A 20450-nucleotide genomic window follows, 5' to 3' on the forward strand; every position below is an offset into this window, starting at 1 on the left:
ACTCATAAACTAACTCTAAAAAAGTTGCAAAGTTGTTTGCTTTGTGTACCAAACTCTGTGTCTTGGAACTGTAATGTACATCTTGGTACTGTTGCTTTATCTAAAATATAGGTTTGCCATAGCTTGAAACTTCAAGCAAGTTTGCACACAATGTTTGTATATTTCTAAATGTACTTTTAAAACTTCTTAAAGTTCCTTCTAGTTTTTTGAGAAACTTTGCTCAAAACACGCAATATTCTCACTGTGATATAGGACAGACAGACATGAAAGCCGTGTAGAAGAGTCTAAGTGGTTTTGGAGGTCATTTGAAAACCTTGTTGGTGACGTAATCCACTCAGCCGCTCTGATTCAGCTTTATTGATCATCCTCTTAATCATACATCTGGCAGCGTCAAGTATGGGACTTAAATAAAAAGACTTAAATCATTGCAAATATTTTAAAAATGAAGCTGACTCTCTATCAGTTAGGCACTGATGAGAATTGCAGACTGAAAGATGTAAGACAGTTGAGCTGCAAGATATTCAGGGGATGTGAAAGGCCATGCAAGCAGCACACTCACTGTGTGGAGAATGCTAATGCGAACGTGAAGAAGGCAAACCAAGTGCCTTAATTTGAATTTGACTGCACAAGAGGTTATTTCTCAACTTTGGGTAATTATTTTGTTTCATTACTTCGATGTCTGTGGTCACAATCACAACACACCATTTGGCAGAATGATTAGCTGTTTGACAGACTTAAATTAAAGGCACCCGGTGGAGTTTTTCACCTCTAATAGCACCATGGACCACTGTTTTGATGAGTGGGCCCCCGTTTTGTTTGTACCATGCACACACAAGAACCCACACGTGTGCATGCAGGGTGTCAGTCAGAAGCCTGCTAGTTAGCAAATATGAATGTAAACAATGCGATTGCACCTCTAAGTCGTAGTTTTGGTCTGGTGTAATGGATAGTGAAAGAAAACTTGCCCTCTATTTAAAGATGAAGAAGTAGTCACTTTGGAAACATGCTGTTGAGGGATAATGACGATCCAGAGCTGCAATACTTGTGAAAATATGAATGTATGTATGACTAAACTTAAAAAAAAAAACAGCCTTTGCAACCTTGTGCATCACACTGACATTGTTACCCATCAAGTCTTGACACAGATGTCACATTACTAACAAGGCAACACTCAACACGCCTGATGCAAAGTGATGCTAGGCGTCTGCGTGACACATCGAAATGATGCAGACCTCAGGGTGTAAGCCTGGTGTCTGTGTTTCTGGTCTGTCATCACTCTCAGGAGTCCAAGGCTCGTGACCTTAGACCCTCACAATGACAGCGGAGCACAGAGACCACAGATCCAGAAACGTACGTGGACTCCGACAAACTTACCAACTCCAAAATATGGAGCTTAGATTAAACAGTAACCAATAGGATGCTTGAGTTGGACACGCGATTTGATGGGTGAATGTGTTGACAGTATGTCATACAATGGTTCAATGACGGCCTGTTTGACATTTCCAACTCAAGAATGATGTGCAAAGGCTGGAAGATGAAGGAGGAGAGGGAGGGGAAGAGAGGCTTTCCTAACCCCTTTCTGTTCTGCACCATGGGATAGAGAGCACCAGCAGGAGGAGGCTGACAGGAAAGAAGAGAGAAAGGTTGGCATGTTGACAGCTGCGATCTCTCTCTCACACACATACACACACACACACACACACAAGCATGCATATGTACACATAAACAGAAGACGGGCTGATTTTAACACAAACATCTGCTCAAAGTCGTGTCTGAGGTCACATGCGTGCCTCCTTTCGTCATAATTTGTTTAAAAAAAAGTAGGTGCTCTGTCAACACTATCACCTTGACAAGTGAACTATAAAGTTAGGCTTTTGGACGCAAAGTGTGCCAGGAGGTCCCTGAAGAGCATTGTTAAAATATTTTATCAGAATGATAATAAAAGTGTACTGCAGGAGCTGACAGAGGGCAAAACCATCAAAACTAAAGTATGCAGAGCCCGTAGAGAGGAACTGGCAAGGATTGTTATCTTTTCTTCTTCACTGTTTTGGAGATTAAAATCAACCCAATCTTTACTGCAAAATACAGATGGTAAATAAATGTCTGTGACTTGTGGTGGTTTAAAAAAAAAAAAAAAAATCAAAAAAATGTAAAAAGATTTTTTTACATTTGTTTAATACAGTTGTGTGTTATCTTATTTTAATCTGCCTCCACAATACACAATGTAATAATAGAAAATACCTGCACAAAAAGATTACTGTGTTGATAGCCACTGCAACAGTTTCTCCCCCTGTATCATCAGATATTTCAGCGGCGTTCCAGGGAGTTCAGTGCAGTGACTCACAATAGAAGAAGGGTGAGATGGGAGAAAAGAAACAGGATATGAAGGTCCAGATGAGGCAGAGCAACAATGTAGTCATTAGACCTTTCCCCCCTGACTCTCAAGCCTCTGAGTCCTTTCAGTGTCCACGCTTGGAGTCGCTACATCTCATGGACATCCTAAGCACAAGGGACACATATAGATTAGCCCTCAAGGGCAGTCTCACACTGAGCCCATTGGTACTGACTGATTATAGATTCAGCTTGACTGTTCTGCTCCTGCTACGACAAAGGATATCAGTAGAAGGGGACAATGCCACTGATGCTTGGCTTCTTAAAGTCACAGTCAAGATTAGAATAAATAGCTCATCAAATGCTTTCACCAGTGTCCTACGGAATTTCTGTTTATTGTTAGTTTTTCCTTTTTCAGTAGCACCCTGTTTTATTTTCATATGCAGTCATAAACTTTTTCCCCCCTGACAATGCTCACTTCAGACAGGCTTCCCCTGTTTGCAGTGTGCAGCTCCAGCTTAGGTTTGGTGCAAAGTAGCTGGAGAGGTGGGTGTGAACAGCTATTCAGACTTCCCATTGGAAATCTCGGTAGCCGTGCTAGTGGCTCTGTGATGGAGCATCGTGGTGCTTTCGGCTAAATCAGCCAACATCAGCATGCTAACACGCTCACAGCGACAATGCTAACATGTCAATGTTGAGCAGGTAAATTTCATGTTTAGTTTCTTAGTTGGTACGCTAACATTTGTATGCTAGCAAATGTTGAAATTAGAGTTTCGATCAGATGATGGCACTAGATGTAAAGTTAAGGGAGGACATACATGTTCTTACTGAATGTCCCGTCAATTCAATAGTTGCGGAGACATTTCACTCAAGATTCAAGGTTTAGTTATTCTGTCATTGTACAACACAGGGTTGCACAACAAAATGCTAACTGAAGCCCCTTCATGCTGCACAAGAAATACATTTTTATATACAGCTTTATTGTTTGTTCTTTGTTCTTTTCTACATGGAGGTGAGATTGTCAGGTCAGCAACAGAACAATGCATCTTGAAAAGCTTCAACACCTTAACCAGTATTCTTCCACACATGCGACCTTAAACGTCTTTGTTGTAGGTGATGTTTATACATTATACAGTATGAGCATTCTGCACAACACCAGCAATATGCCAACTACTTAAGAAAATGAATGAGAAACTGTTTTATTTAGTGAAGGTTTTTTTTTTTTTTTTCTTTGTATGAGTGCTTATCAGATTGTCAGACTGAAAACCCTGAACAGACTTGGATGTGATTGTCCATCAGCGGTTACAGCACAGACTCTGGCAGCGGTCCAGTCTCATTTCAGTGGCCTTTGCTGACTGAAATTATGAGCCTGTCACCAAAGACGTGTCCAGTCATAAAAGCAATGACAGCAAGCAGTATGACAGAATGGAACATCTGGACACTCAAAGCCAAGCATGCATGCAAATCTTGAATGTACACATGCAGTCACATAATTGGATGTGAGTATTCATGTATGCACGCTTATACTTGTATGAATCACATTCACAAGTGGGCACATATGTGCACATACAGATTAATGCAGAGTCCAGGATCTCTTAGCTACAGTCTGAGCGACCACAACACCATAACAACCTCATATCTCAGCCTCCTCTCAATGAAATCCGTCAGTGCTGACAGTGAGCAGTCCTCTGCTGGGATGAGGGTGTGCTGAAATTTATGGTGTGACGCTCATGCAGCTCTCCCTTACAGCATGATGATGGTGAGACCGGAGGGTGAGGAGGCAGACGCAGCAGTGTTGGTGGGTTTCAGCTGATAGTTCATCAGTAGCTCAATGTGCATGCTGATATTTGCTGCTGCGCCAACAGGGACTTAATCAAGTGTCACTGCAGTGAGTGGAGGTGTATTTATGTGTGCAAACCTATTTGTGTCTGTGTGAGGAAGTGGAGGGATTTAACATCTTGTTTTGTTGAGGTGAATAAATCTCAAAGGTCTTTTCTGCTGTGGTGGTGTTGATTTAAAGGAACACTTTGACTTTTTGGGATATGCGCTTATTCCCTTTCTTGTCTGCACAAACGCTACATGCAGCAGCTGGTTAGCTTAGCTTAGCATAATGTCTGGAAACAGAGGGCAACAGCTAGACTGGCTCTATCCAACGAAACAACAACAAAATCCACCTTCCAGCACCTCTGAAACACATTAATTAGCACAAATCTTTAATCTTTACAAAACCCAAAGTGTAAAATTGAAATAGTCTCGCGCAGAGCTCCCTATAACATTACAATATGCTGTTGTAACTTTTTAAGCTTCTGTATCGATTATACGAACAAAATTTAAGTTGTTAATAAGCTGTGGTGTTAGCAACCTGTCTTCCCTTGCTGTCATGCTATGTCAATGCTATGCTAAGCTGCTGACTTTGGCTTTATAATCAATGGCCATATACATCTGAGAGTGGGATCGACCTTCTCATCTAACTCAGCTAAGTATTTGTGTTAATGTTATGCATTCTCTAGCCAACAAATCAAATACAAATTCACACCTTGTCTAAAACCCTATTTGTATTAGTCGTGTCACAGTATTTGCATTGGTGCATTTGTGCACACACTCACTTTGAAGTGTTGATGTCTACTGTGTTACTGATGATTGCTTCCCAGTGCTAGCAGTAGGTGAGATTGCAGTCTAGGTAGATGAAAGCAGAGTAACCATGACTGTAAACATACAGAAGTGCTGAGCTTTTAGACCTGGATCAGTGTGATAGAGGAATTGACAGATAGCCGAACATTCTGACCTCCTCTGCTCTGCTGGGAGGCCAGGTAGGAAATGCTTCAGTCAGCTTTTTTTTTTTTTTTTTTTTTTAACCACATATCATATCAGTTGCTGCTGTACAGGACTTTTCACCCAGCTTTTTTTTCCCCCATTCCCCAACACCTGCAGGATTTTCCACACAGGTCCTCATGGGGATGAAGCAACAGTTGAAAAAGCATGTAAAATGTGGGACTTCTGCAGCTGCTCCTTCATTTTATATTTTCTGTGTTTCACAAATTGGCTTTTGGTTGATATTTAGCACATACAGTATGTATGTAAGCGATTTTATGATATCAAGAATGCATTCTTCAGTCCTTGCTGTTGCTCTGAAAAGGACAAGAAAAGTAAAACAAGAATGGTTCCTTATCCTTTCTTGTAGGCAAACTTTGATGACCAGTTCTTTTGAGTTAATACTAGTATTACCTATTAAGAGGAAGTAAATGCAAATAATACAGAGGTTCAAATTATTGAAATACTTAAGGGTGTGGATTTCTAAAGCAACCCCCTTTTCATTTCAGTGTTCAGGCATTTCGCCTATTTCATTGTTCCCAAATCGCTGGCGAAATGAAGTCCAACGCTGCGGTCACCCTCCATTACCTTCCAGTCTGCTCTGCTGGGAGTTGTTTGGAACAGTAAAACCTGAGGTTGTAAGTGTAAATGCAGTTTTCACTGTGCAGATAGAAATTTAATTTCTATTAGTATGTGACTACAGTACCACCCTGCCCTCCTCCAGCACCCCTCCCCTTCTCTTTCTCTGTTGATTGCATTTACTTATTTGGATGTAATGGCCATGGCTTGAAAATATGCCATGCTGCAAGGAAAACACTCAGCCTGGGTATTTGCCATCATTATGTTTAACCACTCTGGGTGATTACTTACCTGGCAATTTCATGCAATTTCATACTTCAGGTGATGTTTTGAGAGAACTGACGCCATCTTTGATGTACACAAAGTGAATTTTCTTTTTCTCCAAATAGCATCCAATGAAATGAGCATTCTGGAGGGTGTGAAGCCAGATTTTTCAGTTCACTGCCAGTGCCCACTGCCAGTCACTCTGTCGAGAAATCCCTCCAAGAATAATTTGCTGACTGGCATAAATATTTTCTGCCTGTTATGGCCTTAATGCACAATCAGGGTTGGCTAAATTTAGCAGGCCTAAGTGCTTTGGAAACACACAGCGTGGAGAGAGTCAGGGAGGGTTTGAACAAGACAGACAACGGCACACAGTTTAGTCCGAGAACAAAGAGTACAGTATATTACTTTTATTATGAGATTACAATTTTGTAAAGAGGAAATGAATGCCACAGATCCAATTGAAACATTTATTGTCATGAACAAATGATTATGTAAAAATACTCTTCCTGAAAGAGGAAATTCATCCAGTTCAGTTTAATCAAATGTGGAATGAATTAACAAGAGGGTCAACAATGACCTTGTGTGTCCCCATACAGCTGCTGTTTCCAACACTGGTTGAAGAGACCAGCCCTGCATGGATTATCCTCTGGGCTCAGTGGAGAGAGGCTCAGTCAGACCTAACTCAGGTAGCCCACCACACGGAATATTACTGTTCTGATTCGGCCAATTTAACAGCTGGTGTACCCCAGCGGACAGGGTCAAAGTAAAGAAGACAGGAGATCGAAGACTGTGGGTTTGTTCATGTCAGGGTCTGGCAGCTTCACCTCATCTCCCTCCATGATGTGCTCACTTGTCCAGGTCACCCGTAGTGGTTGTGCGGCTCCGCAGCAGCTCCGTCAACGTGTACAGAAAACGTTCTGGTTATTAGTTGTTGTATTTACTATTAGAGGCGTTGCTGAGGAAAAAAGTCCATAAGAAGTCCAGTCACAGCTTCCAACTAGGCTGCAAACTGTACACAAGATGTTTGTTTTGATGTGGTATCATATGTATATATAGCATAAATATAACTGCTATATAGGCAAAGTAATGGGCCCAATTGGAGTTAACACTTGCTGCTATAATGAATATTTCATGTGAACAATTGATCATGTGATACATGAGTGTATGTGTAGGGTTCGTTTGTAGTGATGAACTCCACAGAGCATTTTAGCATCTTTCAGCTCTTGTTCTGGCTTTCTAGCCCACAATTTGACAGCTTTGGTTCACTCTTACTCTGTTAGTGTAAAAAACTAAAAAGCTCTAAAAACCAACAGCACAATAGCTGCCCACAACCATATGGCAGACAGAAAAGGTTAGCAGCTAACTGGTACAAACAGAGTTGGTGGAGAACAAACAGGGTAAAAGTAGAGTGACTATTAGACTTACATTAGTCAAGAGGCCAGAATCACAACTCCAAACAAACTTTAATGTTGTTCCATATCTGCTGGATGCATAAAAAGGCAACTGTTTGCTAACAGGTTCACTTTGTCAACTTCAAAGGTGAAATTGTCAGTGGTGCATATTTCTGCTGCCCCGTAGAGCCACAGAAGCAAAATACTCTATATGTCATTGTTGACTAACATTCTCTGTTTTCTCAAGTGCTCAAAGTTCCAAATCTCTCTCTTGAGATTACTCCTCAAAGGAAATGTGTCATTCTATAAATACCCGACTCGTGTACAGGGGAACAGCACTCCATACTGCCAGCCTTGTTTCTAGAAATTAGAAGTAGCTGTTGTAGTAGCCCATGTGTTGTAGGGATTAAGATCTCAAAGGGAGCATGAATATTGGAAATGTATCCAGTACAGCTGACACTTGTGATTGTTAGCAGAACTGTGGGTTTTATAGCGTGCGCTGCCTCTGTTCTAATGACCAGTTCGCTTCAGAGCTCTTGTGCTACACAGCTGCACTGGTGGTGTAACATTCTTAATGCAGCTGTAAATCCTATTACGGTTCTTTTCGACAATTTGTCAATCACTTTAGTGATGCAAAAGTGTAACCGTGCATCTTGGAGGCCAAAATCTAAATCTGCATCCATTTCTTTCTCTGTTTCTTAATCGCTCTCTCATTATCTCTCTCTGCCAGTCTCTCCACCTCTCCACAACCACAGATTTAAATGCCTTTCCCCTCTCTTTCCTTTCTTTTTTCCTCTGCTCGCTGATTCAGTGTATTGAAAGGCTAATATTACACACAATTTCTCCTTGAAATCACATTATTTCTAATCTTAAACCATGTTACCGTAACTGCTACTGCGCTAACGTGGCAAGCAATTTGTTCTGCATTCCCTTAAATCCACTTGTGTTTGTATTGGCCACTAGCTAAAGTGTGTTTGGCTGCAGTTTATCACCCCACTGGGTCAAATTGTAGCCTGTTGTTGGCATAGAAAAGTCTGTGAGCCATTGATTCCCCCCTGGGCTCTCTGGAACAGATGCAGAGCGGCAGTGAAAATAGAAACAGGAGTCTGCTACCTCTCATAATTCCATGACAGTGAAATGAAACACTATCTCAAGAAAGCAATCAGACTCTCAAATTACCTTTCTTGGGGGGGCATTGTTTGCAGATCAGCAGAACTGTCTTCGCTCTGTCCCTTTATGTCATTGTATCTCTTTCTCTCTCTCTCTCTTTCTGCCTCTCAGATACTCTGTGTGCAGTAATGAGTGGCAGAGTGGCGATGTTGTGTTGATTTATTGCATGGTTGCCCAAATGGAACCTGGATGGAATGTGTCTGTCATTGGGGCGTCACTTAGATAGAAACACCTGTGATGCCTAGGGACAACTAACTGCTCCATCAGGAATGGGTTCCTGCCTGAGCCATCAGTGGATCTTATACACACACACACACACACACACACACACACTCAGTCGAATGCATAAGCACTCAAAACAAAACTTGCGCTCTGCATTGAAGAAGCTGCACAGGCATCCACACAAATTAGCTTCCAGTCAGATGTAGCTGCACATGCAAGATAACAGAGGTGTCGTGGTGTGTTTGCAGGTGTCTAATGTGTGACGTTAAAACAGTACATCATCAATTTAGCATTTTGTAAAGTTTTTGGACTCGCAATGGACAGTTTAGAAATAAAAGTATAAGAACTGATGCAGCAGAATGAGGGATATGGTCCAATGCACACCCCCAGATTTTTCTCCTTTTCAAACTTGAAGTCTTCAGTCCCGACTGATGCTGACTCAAGTGACATCACATGAAGCAATTTATCAGATTAAAGGCAACTTTTTTCACATATGCAGCAGTACTCCCATAGACCTGTAAACAGACTTTGATGTGTAAATTTGGTGGAGTTCCCCATTAACTGCACAGGGGAGACTTTTGTTCCCTGACTTTAGCCTTCAGGGTGCCTCCTTCCAGGCAATGGGTGTAACACTCTGGGTGCAGAGAAACACTGCCTTCTGGATAAACTCAAAGAACAAACGACCTTCCCTCCCTGTCGATCCATAACCTGCAAGCTTTGTGGAGGTGTATGACAGACTAGTACTAGTAGCTATAATCCTGCACAAGCACAGCCACAAATGGCAATGACACCAATGGCAGTCACAAGCAAGAGAGAGAAGCATCCCCAGATGGAGATGTGATAACTCTGACGAACATTAGTTAACGATTCTGCACCGGTAGCCGCTGAACCACAGGGTTTCACAAGTGCTGGTGATTAATGCCAGTCAGGCTACTGTTACCCGAACATGTGCTGAGATTTCAAGCTCTCTTAACAAGCAAGCTGGTCCTTCCTGTGTGTTTTGGTCTGTGAAAACAGCAGTCGTGGAAAATAGCTTAATGCGTTCAATCAAGCACAGAATTTCACTGTAATTTTGAGCGACTCACATACAGTATGGTCGCCATATTGGTGCACTGTTGCAAATGAAACAACCCTACAGTAAGATGGTTAAAAGCTCCGCAGCACACCCATCTACCAAGACACACACACACTCACATATTCACACAGGATGGGGCCATTGTTCGCAAGGTGCTGGAATAGCATTGTTCCAGGATCAGCTTTGTGTCCTTGTCATTGTTTCCCAGGAGAATTCTGGGAGGAAAGAAGGAGGAGAGAAGGAGGACAGCAGTTAACAGCTTGACCAATGGAAGAGACATACAAAGCCACACACACACACACACACACACACACACACACAACCATAAACAGATTTCTCAAATCCATCACTGTGAATAAAGCTGCAAAATGAAGTGAAACTCCATCCCAGCGACCAAAGTCCCTGCTGTCCTCTGAAAGCAAAAATCTTGATGGACACTTTAATTTGATGTGACACATACACTGTGAGTGTAAAGGCGACTGCAGCATGAACCAAGCTCCTAACAGTAGAAACATTAGAGGGACAAAATATAGACAGATGTGCGGGGAGAGACGTCGACGAATGGACAAATGAGCAGATTAATTAACTAATAAGAGGTTTTCTCTTTCAACGCCAATGTGCTCAATGGGCTGGAGACAAGAGTGGCATTTTATTCAATTAAATCAAATCTAATTAAAAAAAATAATGACCAAGTCATTTACACCACATCAGTTTATTTGTATGATGTATTCTACCCATGCAGAAATCTAATATATGTGCATGTATATCCATCTACACATCTATGACATATACTGGAATGTCACATTATGTCCATCAAAGCTCAACAAACTGCATATTTTTAAGTGAGAGATGAAGAACTTCAATGGACGCTGTGTGCATATTTTGTAAAAGCTGTACAAGGCAACTTAGTTTGAACCACATGGATACATGTAAATATACATGAACTTGCATGAAGGACAGAATTAGCTTCGATATAAGAAAAGCTCTGCCTCCTGCTTGCGACTCCATAACCATAGCAACACCTGCAGCAGCTAGACAGACAGACAGACAGACAGACAGACAGACAGACAGACAGGCAGACAGACAGACAGACAGACAGGCAGGCAGGCAGGCAGACAGGTGCACACACAGAGACAGAGAGTATAGAGAGCACTGACCAGGAGGAGAAAAACACCTATGGTAGACTCCAGCCTTATCTGTCAAGTTTCCCTGTGAGCACGTTATGATTAAACTGGTTTATCTGCAAATACTCTATTGATCCAAACAGGTCAGTAACAAATAAGTAACGAATCATGACAAATAGCAGTATTTTTAGACCCAACTATATTTAAGGCAACTCTTTCTTCCGTCTTGTATAAACAAACCATTCTCAAGTCTGTCTAAGAGTCAATGAAGCATATTAAGACAAAGAAACAGCCTCGAAAAACAACAGACAGCTCTATTATCGCTTTTTAAGGATCGGAAAATAAAAAAGATTTTAACAAAGAACATCCACAAAGTGAATTAATGACATTTTACTAGAATAAAGCTCCGTTACAATAAGCTAATACGGCAAAATCAAATGAGCACCAAATTTACCGTAACTTATACAGTGACCTTGTGAGTTGATCAGCTGACCTAAATACAGATATAGATCGATAGATAGATGGATAGATAGATAGATAGATAGATAGATAGATAGATAGATAGATACCAATCTACATGTACATATGGGATATTGTATTTTTCATATATGGTACAAGTATTATTAAAAATGTATGTAAATTATATGATGCTATACATGTTAAAAACAAAACAACATGTATTATTAAATACACAACATATGTGAGTCTCAGTGATATGTGGACATTTGTGACTATGCAAATACATTTATATGCATAATAGTGAACCATATGACTTCCATATATGAAACATTTATGATTCTTTCCTGTACCAACATAGATTTATTTATTTAATTCGTTCCAAAGGGACAGTGTACAGCATGTGATGCTCCAGAAATAGTTGAACGCCAATGTGAGTCAACTGAACTAAACACTGATTATGGAAAGCGGGTGGTGTTGATGAAGTTGAAGATGAGCAAGATGACCCTGACCGCCGTGTGCTTACCCTGCTGAGTTGTCCTTGAGCAAGACACTGTATCCCTGTCCACACCCAGAGCTGTTCTACAGCTGCTTCCCTTATGGAGATCAATAATGTATCACATGAATCATTAGATCACACACAAGGGCAGAGATCACATTGTTCTTGTAATCCATATGCCTCTGAAATACTGTGCCCTCCGAGCTCTGACATTTATTTAAATTGATATTTACTGAACACTTCCACTGGAACACACAGCACTGGGGTTAAGTGCCTTGCTCAAGGGCACTTGAACCCTTGATGGCTGAGATTGGGGTGGGATTACTCAGTAGTAGTTGTCCGCTGAGATTTCTTTGCTTGCAGTGTAGTGATACAGGTCAAGGGCAGGCTGTACTAATGCCTGCATGAATGTGAACCGAGTGAGTTAAGCTTCCCTGGATAAATAACAGGAGAAATATAAATCATGTCATTTTGTGCACCATAAGCACAAGACACACTCCTTCTCTGCCTGTCCCTGCCTCTGCAGGCTACTTGAGTACAGTTCCTAGCAGGATCGTTGGTGTGTAGCTGGTATTGCTTGTGGCGTGGCGTTGGGGTACACATCGCTGCTAATCGCCGTTCGGGGCACAGACCCAGCTCACTGGCCATGACACCCAGGGTGTGGTGAATCCTATCAGCCCCCGGCAGATCCTGTGGCCCCCTCTTTTCATAGCTACTGTCCTGTATAGTTGGGCTGTCATCCGTGGGGTCAACAAAGCCCCGTGGAGTGGGTATTAGCTATACAGCTAATCTTTACAGCACCGTTTGATCTAAAAAAGGGGGTTTTCACAATGGCCTTTTGTTTGCTCAGGCGATGTTTTTGAATAGTCCAGTATGTAACATGAACGTTTGTTTTGGGAGTTGAATGCTGGGTGAGTAGGTAGATTGGAAACCGCAGTCACGCACTCAATACAGGAAACGGTGAAAGTATGACAGAGACAATCACCTCTGCCGGGATTGTTCTTTAGTTGTGATTGAAAGGGCTGGAAGTAATCAAACTGTGGCAAATCTTTCCTCTTCCTCTTCCATCTCTCTGCCTCTTCCTCTGTCTGTCTCTTCAGCTCCATCCACAGCTGCGCCTGGTGTGATTAATGGCAGCCATTCATTAGCTTGATCAACCACTTTAGCAGAGATTATTAATCAGATGCTTATTTAAATGTCACCGCTGAGGAGCTGAGAGGAAATGAGGCCACTGGGAGATTGAGTTTTTGTGTGTGGGCTGCCGGTGCGCGCGTGTACGTGTGCACTCGGCATGTTTGTGCGCTGGAATATTGTCACGCAGTGATAACCATGAGCCTCATTCATATGCTGCTTTACATACATCGGGCTCAGCAGCTAATGTGTGGCAATGGAGCCTAATGTTCACTCCCAAATGAGATGTATTGTGTCTCATTAATAAAACATAGTGTTGTGCTTGTATCATGAAGAGCAATACAATACTTGTGGGATTGAACAGTTACTAGAAATTTACAATCCTCTGACAGTTCAGCCATGCTTCATTTGAGTGTGCGTGTGTGCGTGTGTGTGCGCGCACACCTTTAGGACATTTCCTGCTACACACCCAAACTAATCAGGGCCCACTCATCATTTGTTTCCGAATTTTTCACTGGAAAAAATTCCTAATGATTATTTTTGGATCTGGCTGCCAAACTGAATTACGATTGCTGCACTGCTGACATTATAAACATGTTTTTGAAGCAATGTGATGTGCAAATTTGAGCTGGCATTTGCAAGCTGCTTGTGTTTGCTTCTGGGGGCATTTGCACATAACTTCTGTAAATCCTGCTCTTTCTGTGTGAATCTCTGGTTTAGCTCACAATGCTTTTTTCACACAGGTGTATGACTACTGTACATTGAGTGTGTGCGTGTTTTTTTTAGTCAGGATTATGAGTTGTAGGATGATGATGACAGCGTTTTTTTGCTCTTTGAAGAGCCCAGTATGTGCAGGGCTGCAGGGCAACTTAAAGTCCCTGTCCCGGGCTTTAAAGTGAGCGTTTTGTGTGTTGCAAAGGGTAAATACTGTAAGCCCCAGAAGATTACATACTTAGTGGAGCTTTATGAAGAGAGGAGAGGGTGTGGCCATGTGTGGATGTGCTCTGAATTCAGGCAAAGGCGTTTATACAATGCAGTGGAGAAAGTGAGCACTAAAGAGAAGCTGCGCAGTGAATACAATGGCAGCACTACTGTATCCACATGGTGAAATTTCTATCTGTGCTCAGCATGGTGTGTTAGGTATGTTAGAGTGTTTATTATTCAGTGCAGCAACATGCAGTGATGCTTTTGAAGTTTCCTGTAATCAAATATTACATAGGTGTGACGGAGCTGAGGCATCCCGCTTATAAATAACACGGTTTAATCACAGGCTGCTGAAAGAGTACACGTACTTTGTATAGTTCATCAATCATTTTATCAATCCATGTAATTGATTGAATCGATTAATCAAGGAGGGCAGCGAAGGAGACGAGGTGATTGATGGCGGCAGGGATGGACCTCACCTGATTGAAATTCAGGAACGGGAGTGTAAAAAGGTCAAGGGTTGCATGAGAAGCATTTATAGGCATAGCAGCCTCTTAGCAGGACCTTTGTTGCCATGTTAAGAATAGCCTTTATCAAAATTGTGTGTGTGTGTGTGTGTGTGTATGTGTGTGTGCGTGTGTGTGTGCATCCTATGTCTGTTCCACTGAGGCTGCTTGGCCTTGTGATCGTGGTGGGTTAAGTGATGCCAAAGCCCAATAATAAATCTCTGACACAACCAGTGCAGATGACCTGAAGGTCACTGTTTCATTAACTGTCTTCCACTTTGATTTTCTCATCCCTCCTTCCTGCCTGCTTCCCTTCCTGTCCAACACATATATGTAGACATCCTGTTGAAGCCAACATGGATAGACATGGATGCAGAGGAAGGATTGGTTTGACATTTTGGGCTTATTTGCTTCCTTGCCGAGAGTTCGATGAGATGATTGATACCACAATCATGTCACTGTGCTAAATATGACGCTGGAGCCAGTGTTAGCTTAGCTTAGCTTAGCGTAAAGACTGGAAACAGTGAGCCTGTCTGTCCAAAGGTTAACCACCAACTCTAAAGCTCACAAAATAGCACTTTATATCAGCATTGTTTCATCCATACAGGCGGTGCTGGTAGGTGGACTGTCTTTTTTTAACTCTCAGGGAATGCTAGGCTAGCTTTGTTTCCAGTCTTAATGCTAAGCTAAGCTAACCATCTGCTAGCCAGCTTCGTATTTCCTAACATATGAGAGTGGCACCAGTCTTCTAACTGAACTCACAGCAAAAAAGAGAATAAAGAGATTTCCCCAAAGGTCAAAACTATTCTTTGGACCTAAATCCAAGAGACAACGAGCAGACAGGATCAAAAGCAGGACTATTTACAGAAAACAGAAACTGAGTCACAGGAACAGGCAAACTGAACAAAGACTGAACCCAAAACTGAACTAAAATACAAACTAAAGTGACGAGGGGATGAGGCGCAGGTGGAGAGATGGGCGGAGAAGCTCAGGTGAGGGTAATGAGGTGACTGAAACAGGACAAGAGGAAAGGAGCTGATTGGCTGGGGCAAACACTGGGAAGAGAGCAGGGCTAACGGCGCTGATGCAGGGCAGGCGTGGAGAGAGAGCGTGGGGGGAAAAGCAGGCTGGGAGGAGCACAGCAGGGAAACACACAAACACAGACCCAGAAAACAGCACAACCAGACAGGACCAGGACAGACTTGAATGAGTCTTAAGATTATTTCTGTGAATATTGTGTCAGATATTAGTTTTGTCTGAACTTTGAAAATAACAATTTGATTTAGTTTTCCTCATAGAAATGTATGAACTGCTGAGATATCCCATGACTCCCAGGTTCAGAACCAGCTCTTCAAAAGCTTTATAGCTGAAATGATCATTAAGTACATTTTTTTTTAGCTAAAATGTGAACATTGCTGGTTTCCTTGGTCTTTAATCGTAGTAAATTGGGTAAAAATGATGGTAAACTTTGGGTTTTGAGCTGTTGGTCAGACAAAACAAGCAAACTGAATATGTCGACTCGTACTTTGGGAAGCTTTGATAGACATTTCTCACTACTTACTGACACTTTATAGATTATATTAATTGATTAATCAAGAAAGTAATTAGCAGTAGCTCATGCGCTGTCTCACTCAGTTAAATGGGTTCGTACAGCGACTCATTTATCGGTGAAGCCAGTGTTGTCTGTGCATTTGTCTGAATAAAGTGAGAACCTGGACAGCTTCGATTCACATCTGTGGGAGCTAACAGAGGAAAAATTACAGCAGACGTCTGTGCTTTGCTCTTGAAAGAAAATCACTTTCTGTGAAGTATAAAACTCGCCACCTCTCCAGATGGAGAATGGCCTTGTGGGTGGATTTGTTTGTACTGTACAAGCAAAGAATCGCCTTGCCCAGAAGACAAAAAAAAAAGAAGTCGCTTATTAGTTGTCCAAGGCCAAAGGAGCCGCCTGTAAATCGCACTGTATTCCCCATTCAGCTTTTCACACATCACATTATTTGATCCTTAGTTGAAAGCAAGCAATTAATCTGCAGGGAAACTGTCTTGAGAAGCCCTTGAGTAGAATCTAAGCACCTCTCTTGACTGTTTTTGTGTTCACATGAATCTTTTACTATGTCCCGCTTGATATTGAAAGCGCCAAGGAGAGAGAGGGTTTTCTGCAGCCTTCCTAGATTTGCAGCGAGCTCTTCTTCTTTTCAGCATACGGGGAGGTTCACCTCCTCTGAATCCCCTCTACAACACAGCTGAAATCGGGCCAAGAATCTCTCCGCTTTGATTATAGGTTTTATGCAGCGAGTGTCATCATCAAACACACTGAATGCTCATCCTCCCTCACCCACCATTTCATTCACTTTTTTTTTTTTTTTTTTCTCATCTGGTGTTCTGTCACCAGGCAGGCAGTGTATTCGGGACCCTGCTCCTCAGGTCCGGCATACAAACACTGAAGCTCTGACTCATGTCTAGACCAGAAAAATTAGGGCATACGTACAGACAAAAAAAAAAAAAAAAAACTGTGACATTTAGGCAAGGCGCTCACGCTGTGCAATCAGACCTCATTTTCCACACTGAGCGCAGTCAGTGGTAGCCATGGCTCGATATGGCGAGGAACAATCAGATTTAATGTGAAGCCTTTTTTGTGTTCCCTATTTCTGCAGGGTCTGTCCTCAAATGAATGCAGCCCAGAGCTCACAGCTAACGGCGTATCTTTGAAAGCACAACCGCTCTGTCGCTCGGCTGGAATAAAATGGAACCAGCAGGAATGCATTTAATACTGGGGAGTTTTTTTTTTTGTTTCCAGCACAATGCTGCGTGTCATAGCCTGGCAACAAGGTGACGTGCTGTGCCATTATAGAGGATTTCTAGCTCTGAAATTAGCCTGAGTATGATTATCCTGCGCTTAAATAGTTTTCATTATTATTTCCCTTCATAGTGCTGAAAGCTGAGACAGAACTATTTAGAATAAGTTTTGAGTAAGTGACAGGAAGGCTCATAACAATAAAAGTTTCCTTTTTTTTCTGTCCTTGTGAAAGTGAGCTCTGATTTCAATTCATCTTAATTTCTAGGCCGTTTATGCTTTAGAAGCTGGTATCTCTGAAAGTTTGGTGGGTAAAACACACAAACGTCCCCGCACAGTGCACACACACACACACACACACACAGAGAGAAAAGATGACGTGGAAGAGCAGCAGAGATTGTTCAAGAGTCAATTTCTGTCTTGTGTGAAGTCATCTGAGGAGCGATATTGAATCTTCGGGGATCACAGACGAGGCTGTGATGTTTCACTAGCAAGACGAGGTAACACACCTCAGCGAGGCCGCGCTTGTTGATGTAATTTATTACAACATTATCCAGAAAAAAAAGCTGTTTAAAACCTTTTCACTTCAAGCTGACTTTCAAAACTTTACCAGATGCTTTCCTTATCTTATTTAGCTGACAAAATGTATGGCCTCAGCTTGGCTTTGTTGAAGTTTTTTATTCTCAGTGTGTGAAAGTTTGGTTAAGGATTAGATTCACAGTCCCCAATGGTCTACTAAAACTTTCTGAAACCTTTTTTAAGGCCATTTCTAATGTTTTTGCTCTTCCATTTATCTCTGTTAAGCTTCAGTTCTGTTTTGTTCTGACACTGCAAAAGGGAACAAAGATAAGACTTACACTTATTTGGTGAGCTCAGAGGTGTTTTTATTCATATTTAGTGTGTCAGTCCAAAGAATATTATCCTTGTTGTATTCTTACAGTGACTTACATTGTAATCGCTCCTTTAAGTTAATAGTGACATGACAGTGACCTCGTAGGCTTTTAATTGGACAGGCTGCTATTCCCCCACAAAACAGTACCAGTCTTGGTTTCAAGCCATACAGTATTAACGCTTTTCACAGCTACTAAGTCTACAAAAATGTATTTGGTCTTATTATACTGTACTAAACCTAATTAAACCAAATTACTGTCAAAGTTGCTGTTAAATACAGCTGCATATTCTACTGATCAGCATGGTGACTGAAACCACGGGAGAACATTGACTGTACAACAGTTTGACCTTGATCCTCTAAATTTGCTTGCAAAGCCTTAATTGCCAGTAAATTAGTTTGATTCCACATTCTGACTAATATCGCTCTAATGAGGGCATTTTACATACGGTTTTAAAAGAGTGGGGATACTGTGGTGAGCTTATTCTCCTCATTCGTTTAGCTTAAAAGCAATTTATAGTTCTAATTTGATGTTTTTTTTTTATTTAATATACTTTGCTTCTTTTTACATATGGCTGGAGCAGATATTTAGGGTTTAATTAAAAATAGATAGTGTGCACATCCAAAAAGTCACATTGTGCTAACATGTTAGCCATGCTGACACCAACGCCAGTCCAGACTGAAGTATCTCGACAGCTATCAGAGGGATCGCTGTGAAATTTGGCATACACATTCATGCTTCTCTCATGATCAATTTGAATAACTTTGTGATTCTTTGACTTTTCATCAAGCGCCATCATTAGAACAAAATCTTAGTTGAAGAACTGACATTTCCATCATCCTCAACTTTCCCTTGTTTATTGCTAATTAGCTTTGCTGTTAACATGCTAACATGCTAAACTGAGATTTCAAATATGGTAAATATTATCCGGGCTTAATATCAGTATATTTCCTAGCTGATTGTGAGCATGTTAGCATGCTGCTGGTCTATTCCAAGCAGCAAACTTGGCCACTTGAGGTTGGCCCCAAAAGCGGGTCGATCCCCATAGACCCCCATGTTAAAATGCCCAACTTTACATCAACATGTTTACAGCCTGGTACAAAAACAGTTTTGGTCTTTTTAGCTAATTTCCCTGTTCATGTTTAAATTATATTAAGGCTTAAAGTTATGCATAATTATGAGCATGGCCGCTTTGATGACAGTGACAGCTAGTTGCTAGGTTTCATCAACCAGGCCTCCTTCAGTTCCACCCACGTCTTTTCATGTTTAATATTGATTGTGTGGATATGCTAGTTTGGCGTTGTGGAGAGAAATCAGTGTGCAGTGTACAGTACGGAGAAGGTTTTTAGCAAAGGCTTAAATTGGCTGTCAAAAATACTTACTTTTTATTCCTTTAATTAGTTTAGAAATTGTCTCATTGGCTATGTTTTGTGAGATCAGTAGGATTTTTTTGCTTATGCATAATGCAGAGACGTCCTCAAACAGTGCAACAATCATACATTCTGTAAGAGGCTTCGACGAAGAAGGAGTTCATGACCTTCGACCACAAGTTTAAGGCTTGCAAACATGACAAAAGATAATAAGGATAACAGCTAACATGTCAACAGCTTTCTTTTAGACAACTGTAAAGAAGAGAGAGTAGTGACGCCTTCAGGGATGAAAATAATTTGTAGTTTTCTCTGCAGGAAGTGCATTGTTACACCTGGTTGTTTTAGTATCCTGATTTTGTAATCATGTATTAAAAATGAATACCCCCATCCCTTTTCTGCTCTCTCCACAGATCCGGACTTTGCAGACTTGGGAGTACCCCCTCCTCTGCCCTGTAGGTATACTCCCTCTGCCTCTCTGTCTGCCTCTGTTTCTTTCTTTCTATCTTGTTTTCTTTCTCACTGCTCTTTTTATCCCAATAAACCTTTTTAAAGTGTGTTTCTTCCAGTTCCATACATAATTTGTGTTCTAGCAAGTACGTACGTATGTGCACCTGCTGTTTTTTGTGAGCCTGCGTGTGTTTGCTTGAGTCGCATGTGTATACGTGTGTGCATGTTTGTGTGTGTTTATGCATATGCGTGTGTTTCAGCCTGTCAGTATGACATGGTTGGTCCAGAAGGTATCGTCGAGTCGCATCAGATCACCAGAGACGGGAAGGCTGGCGCCGCTGAGGCCGTCGACTGTAAATGGTACATCCGTGCTCCGCCGCGCTCCAAGGTTAGTGACATAAGCTACGCTCCCATCCAACTGTGAATTAGATTTACTGCCAACTTTTGAAATGTCACATAAAAT

General features: G+C 41.6%; 1 protein-coding gene across 5 annotated transcripts in view; it reads left to right on the forward strand.

The window, feature by feature from the left end:
- neto1l (neuropilin (NRP) and tolloid (TLL)-like 1, like) overlaps window positions 1-20450 on the forward strand; it is a 64835-nt gene that overhangs the window by 23033 nt on the left and 21352 nt on the right. For 3 of the 5 annotated variants that reach the window (XM_076761811.1, XM_076761812.1, XM_076761813.1), the window contains exons 5-6: window positions 19951-19992; window positions 20248-20375. In XM_076761811.1, the coding sequence (XP_076617926.1) occupies window positions 19951-19992; window positions 20248-20375 (170 nt within the window). Of the gene's footprint in view, window positions 1-19950; window positions 19997-20247; window positions 20376-20450 lie in introns of those variants that run through there. The other 2 variants (XM_076761815.1, XM_076761814.1) reach the window with 2 other exon arrangements.

The sequence above is a fragment of the Chaetodon auriga genome, chromosome 21, assembly GCF_051107435.1.
Source record: "Chaetodon auriga isolate fChaAug3 chromosome 21, fChaAug3.hap1, whole genome shotgun sequence".
Classification (NCBI taxonomy): Eukaryota; Metazoa; Chordata; class Actinopteri; order Chaetodontiformes; family Chaetodontidae; genus Chaetodon; species Chaetodon auriga.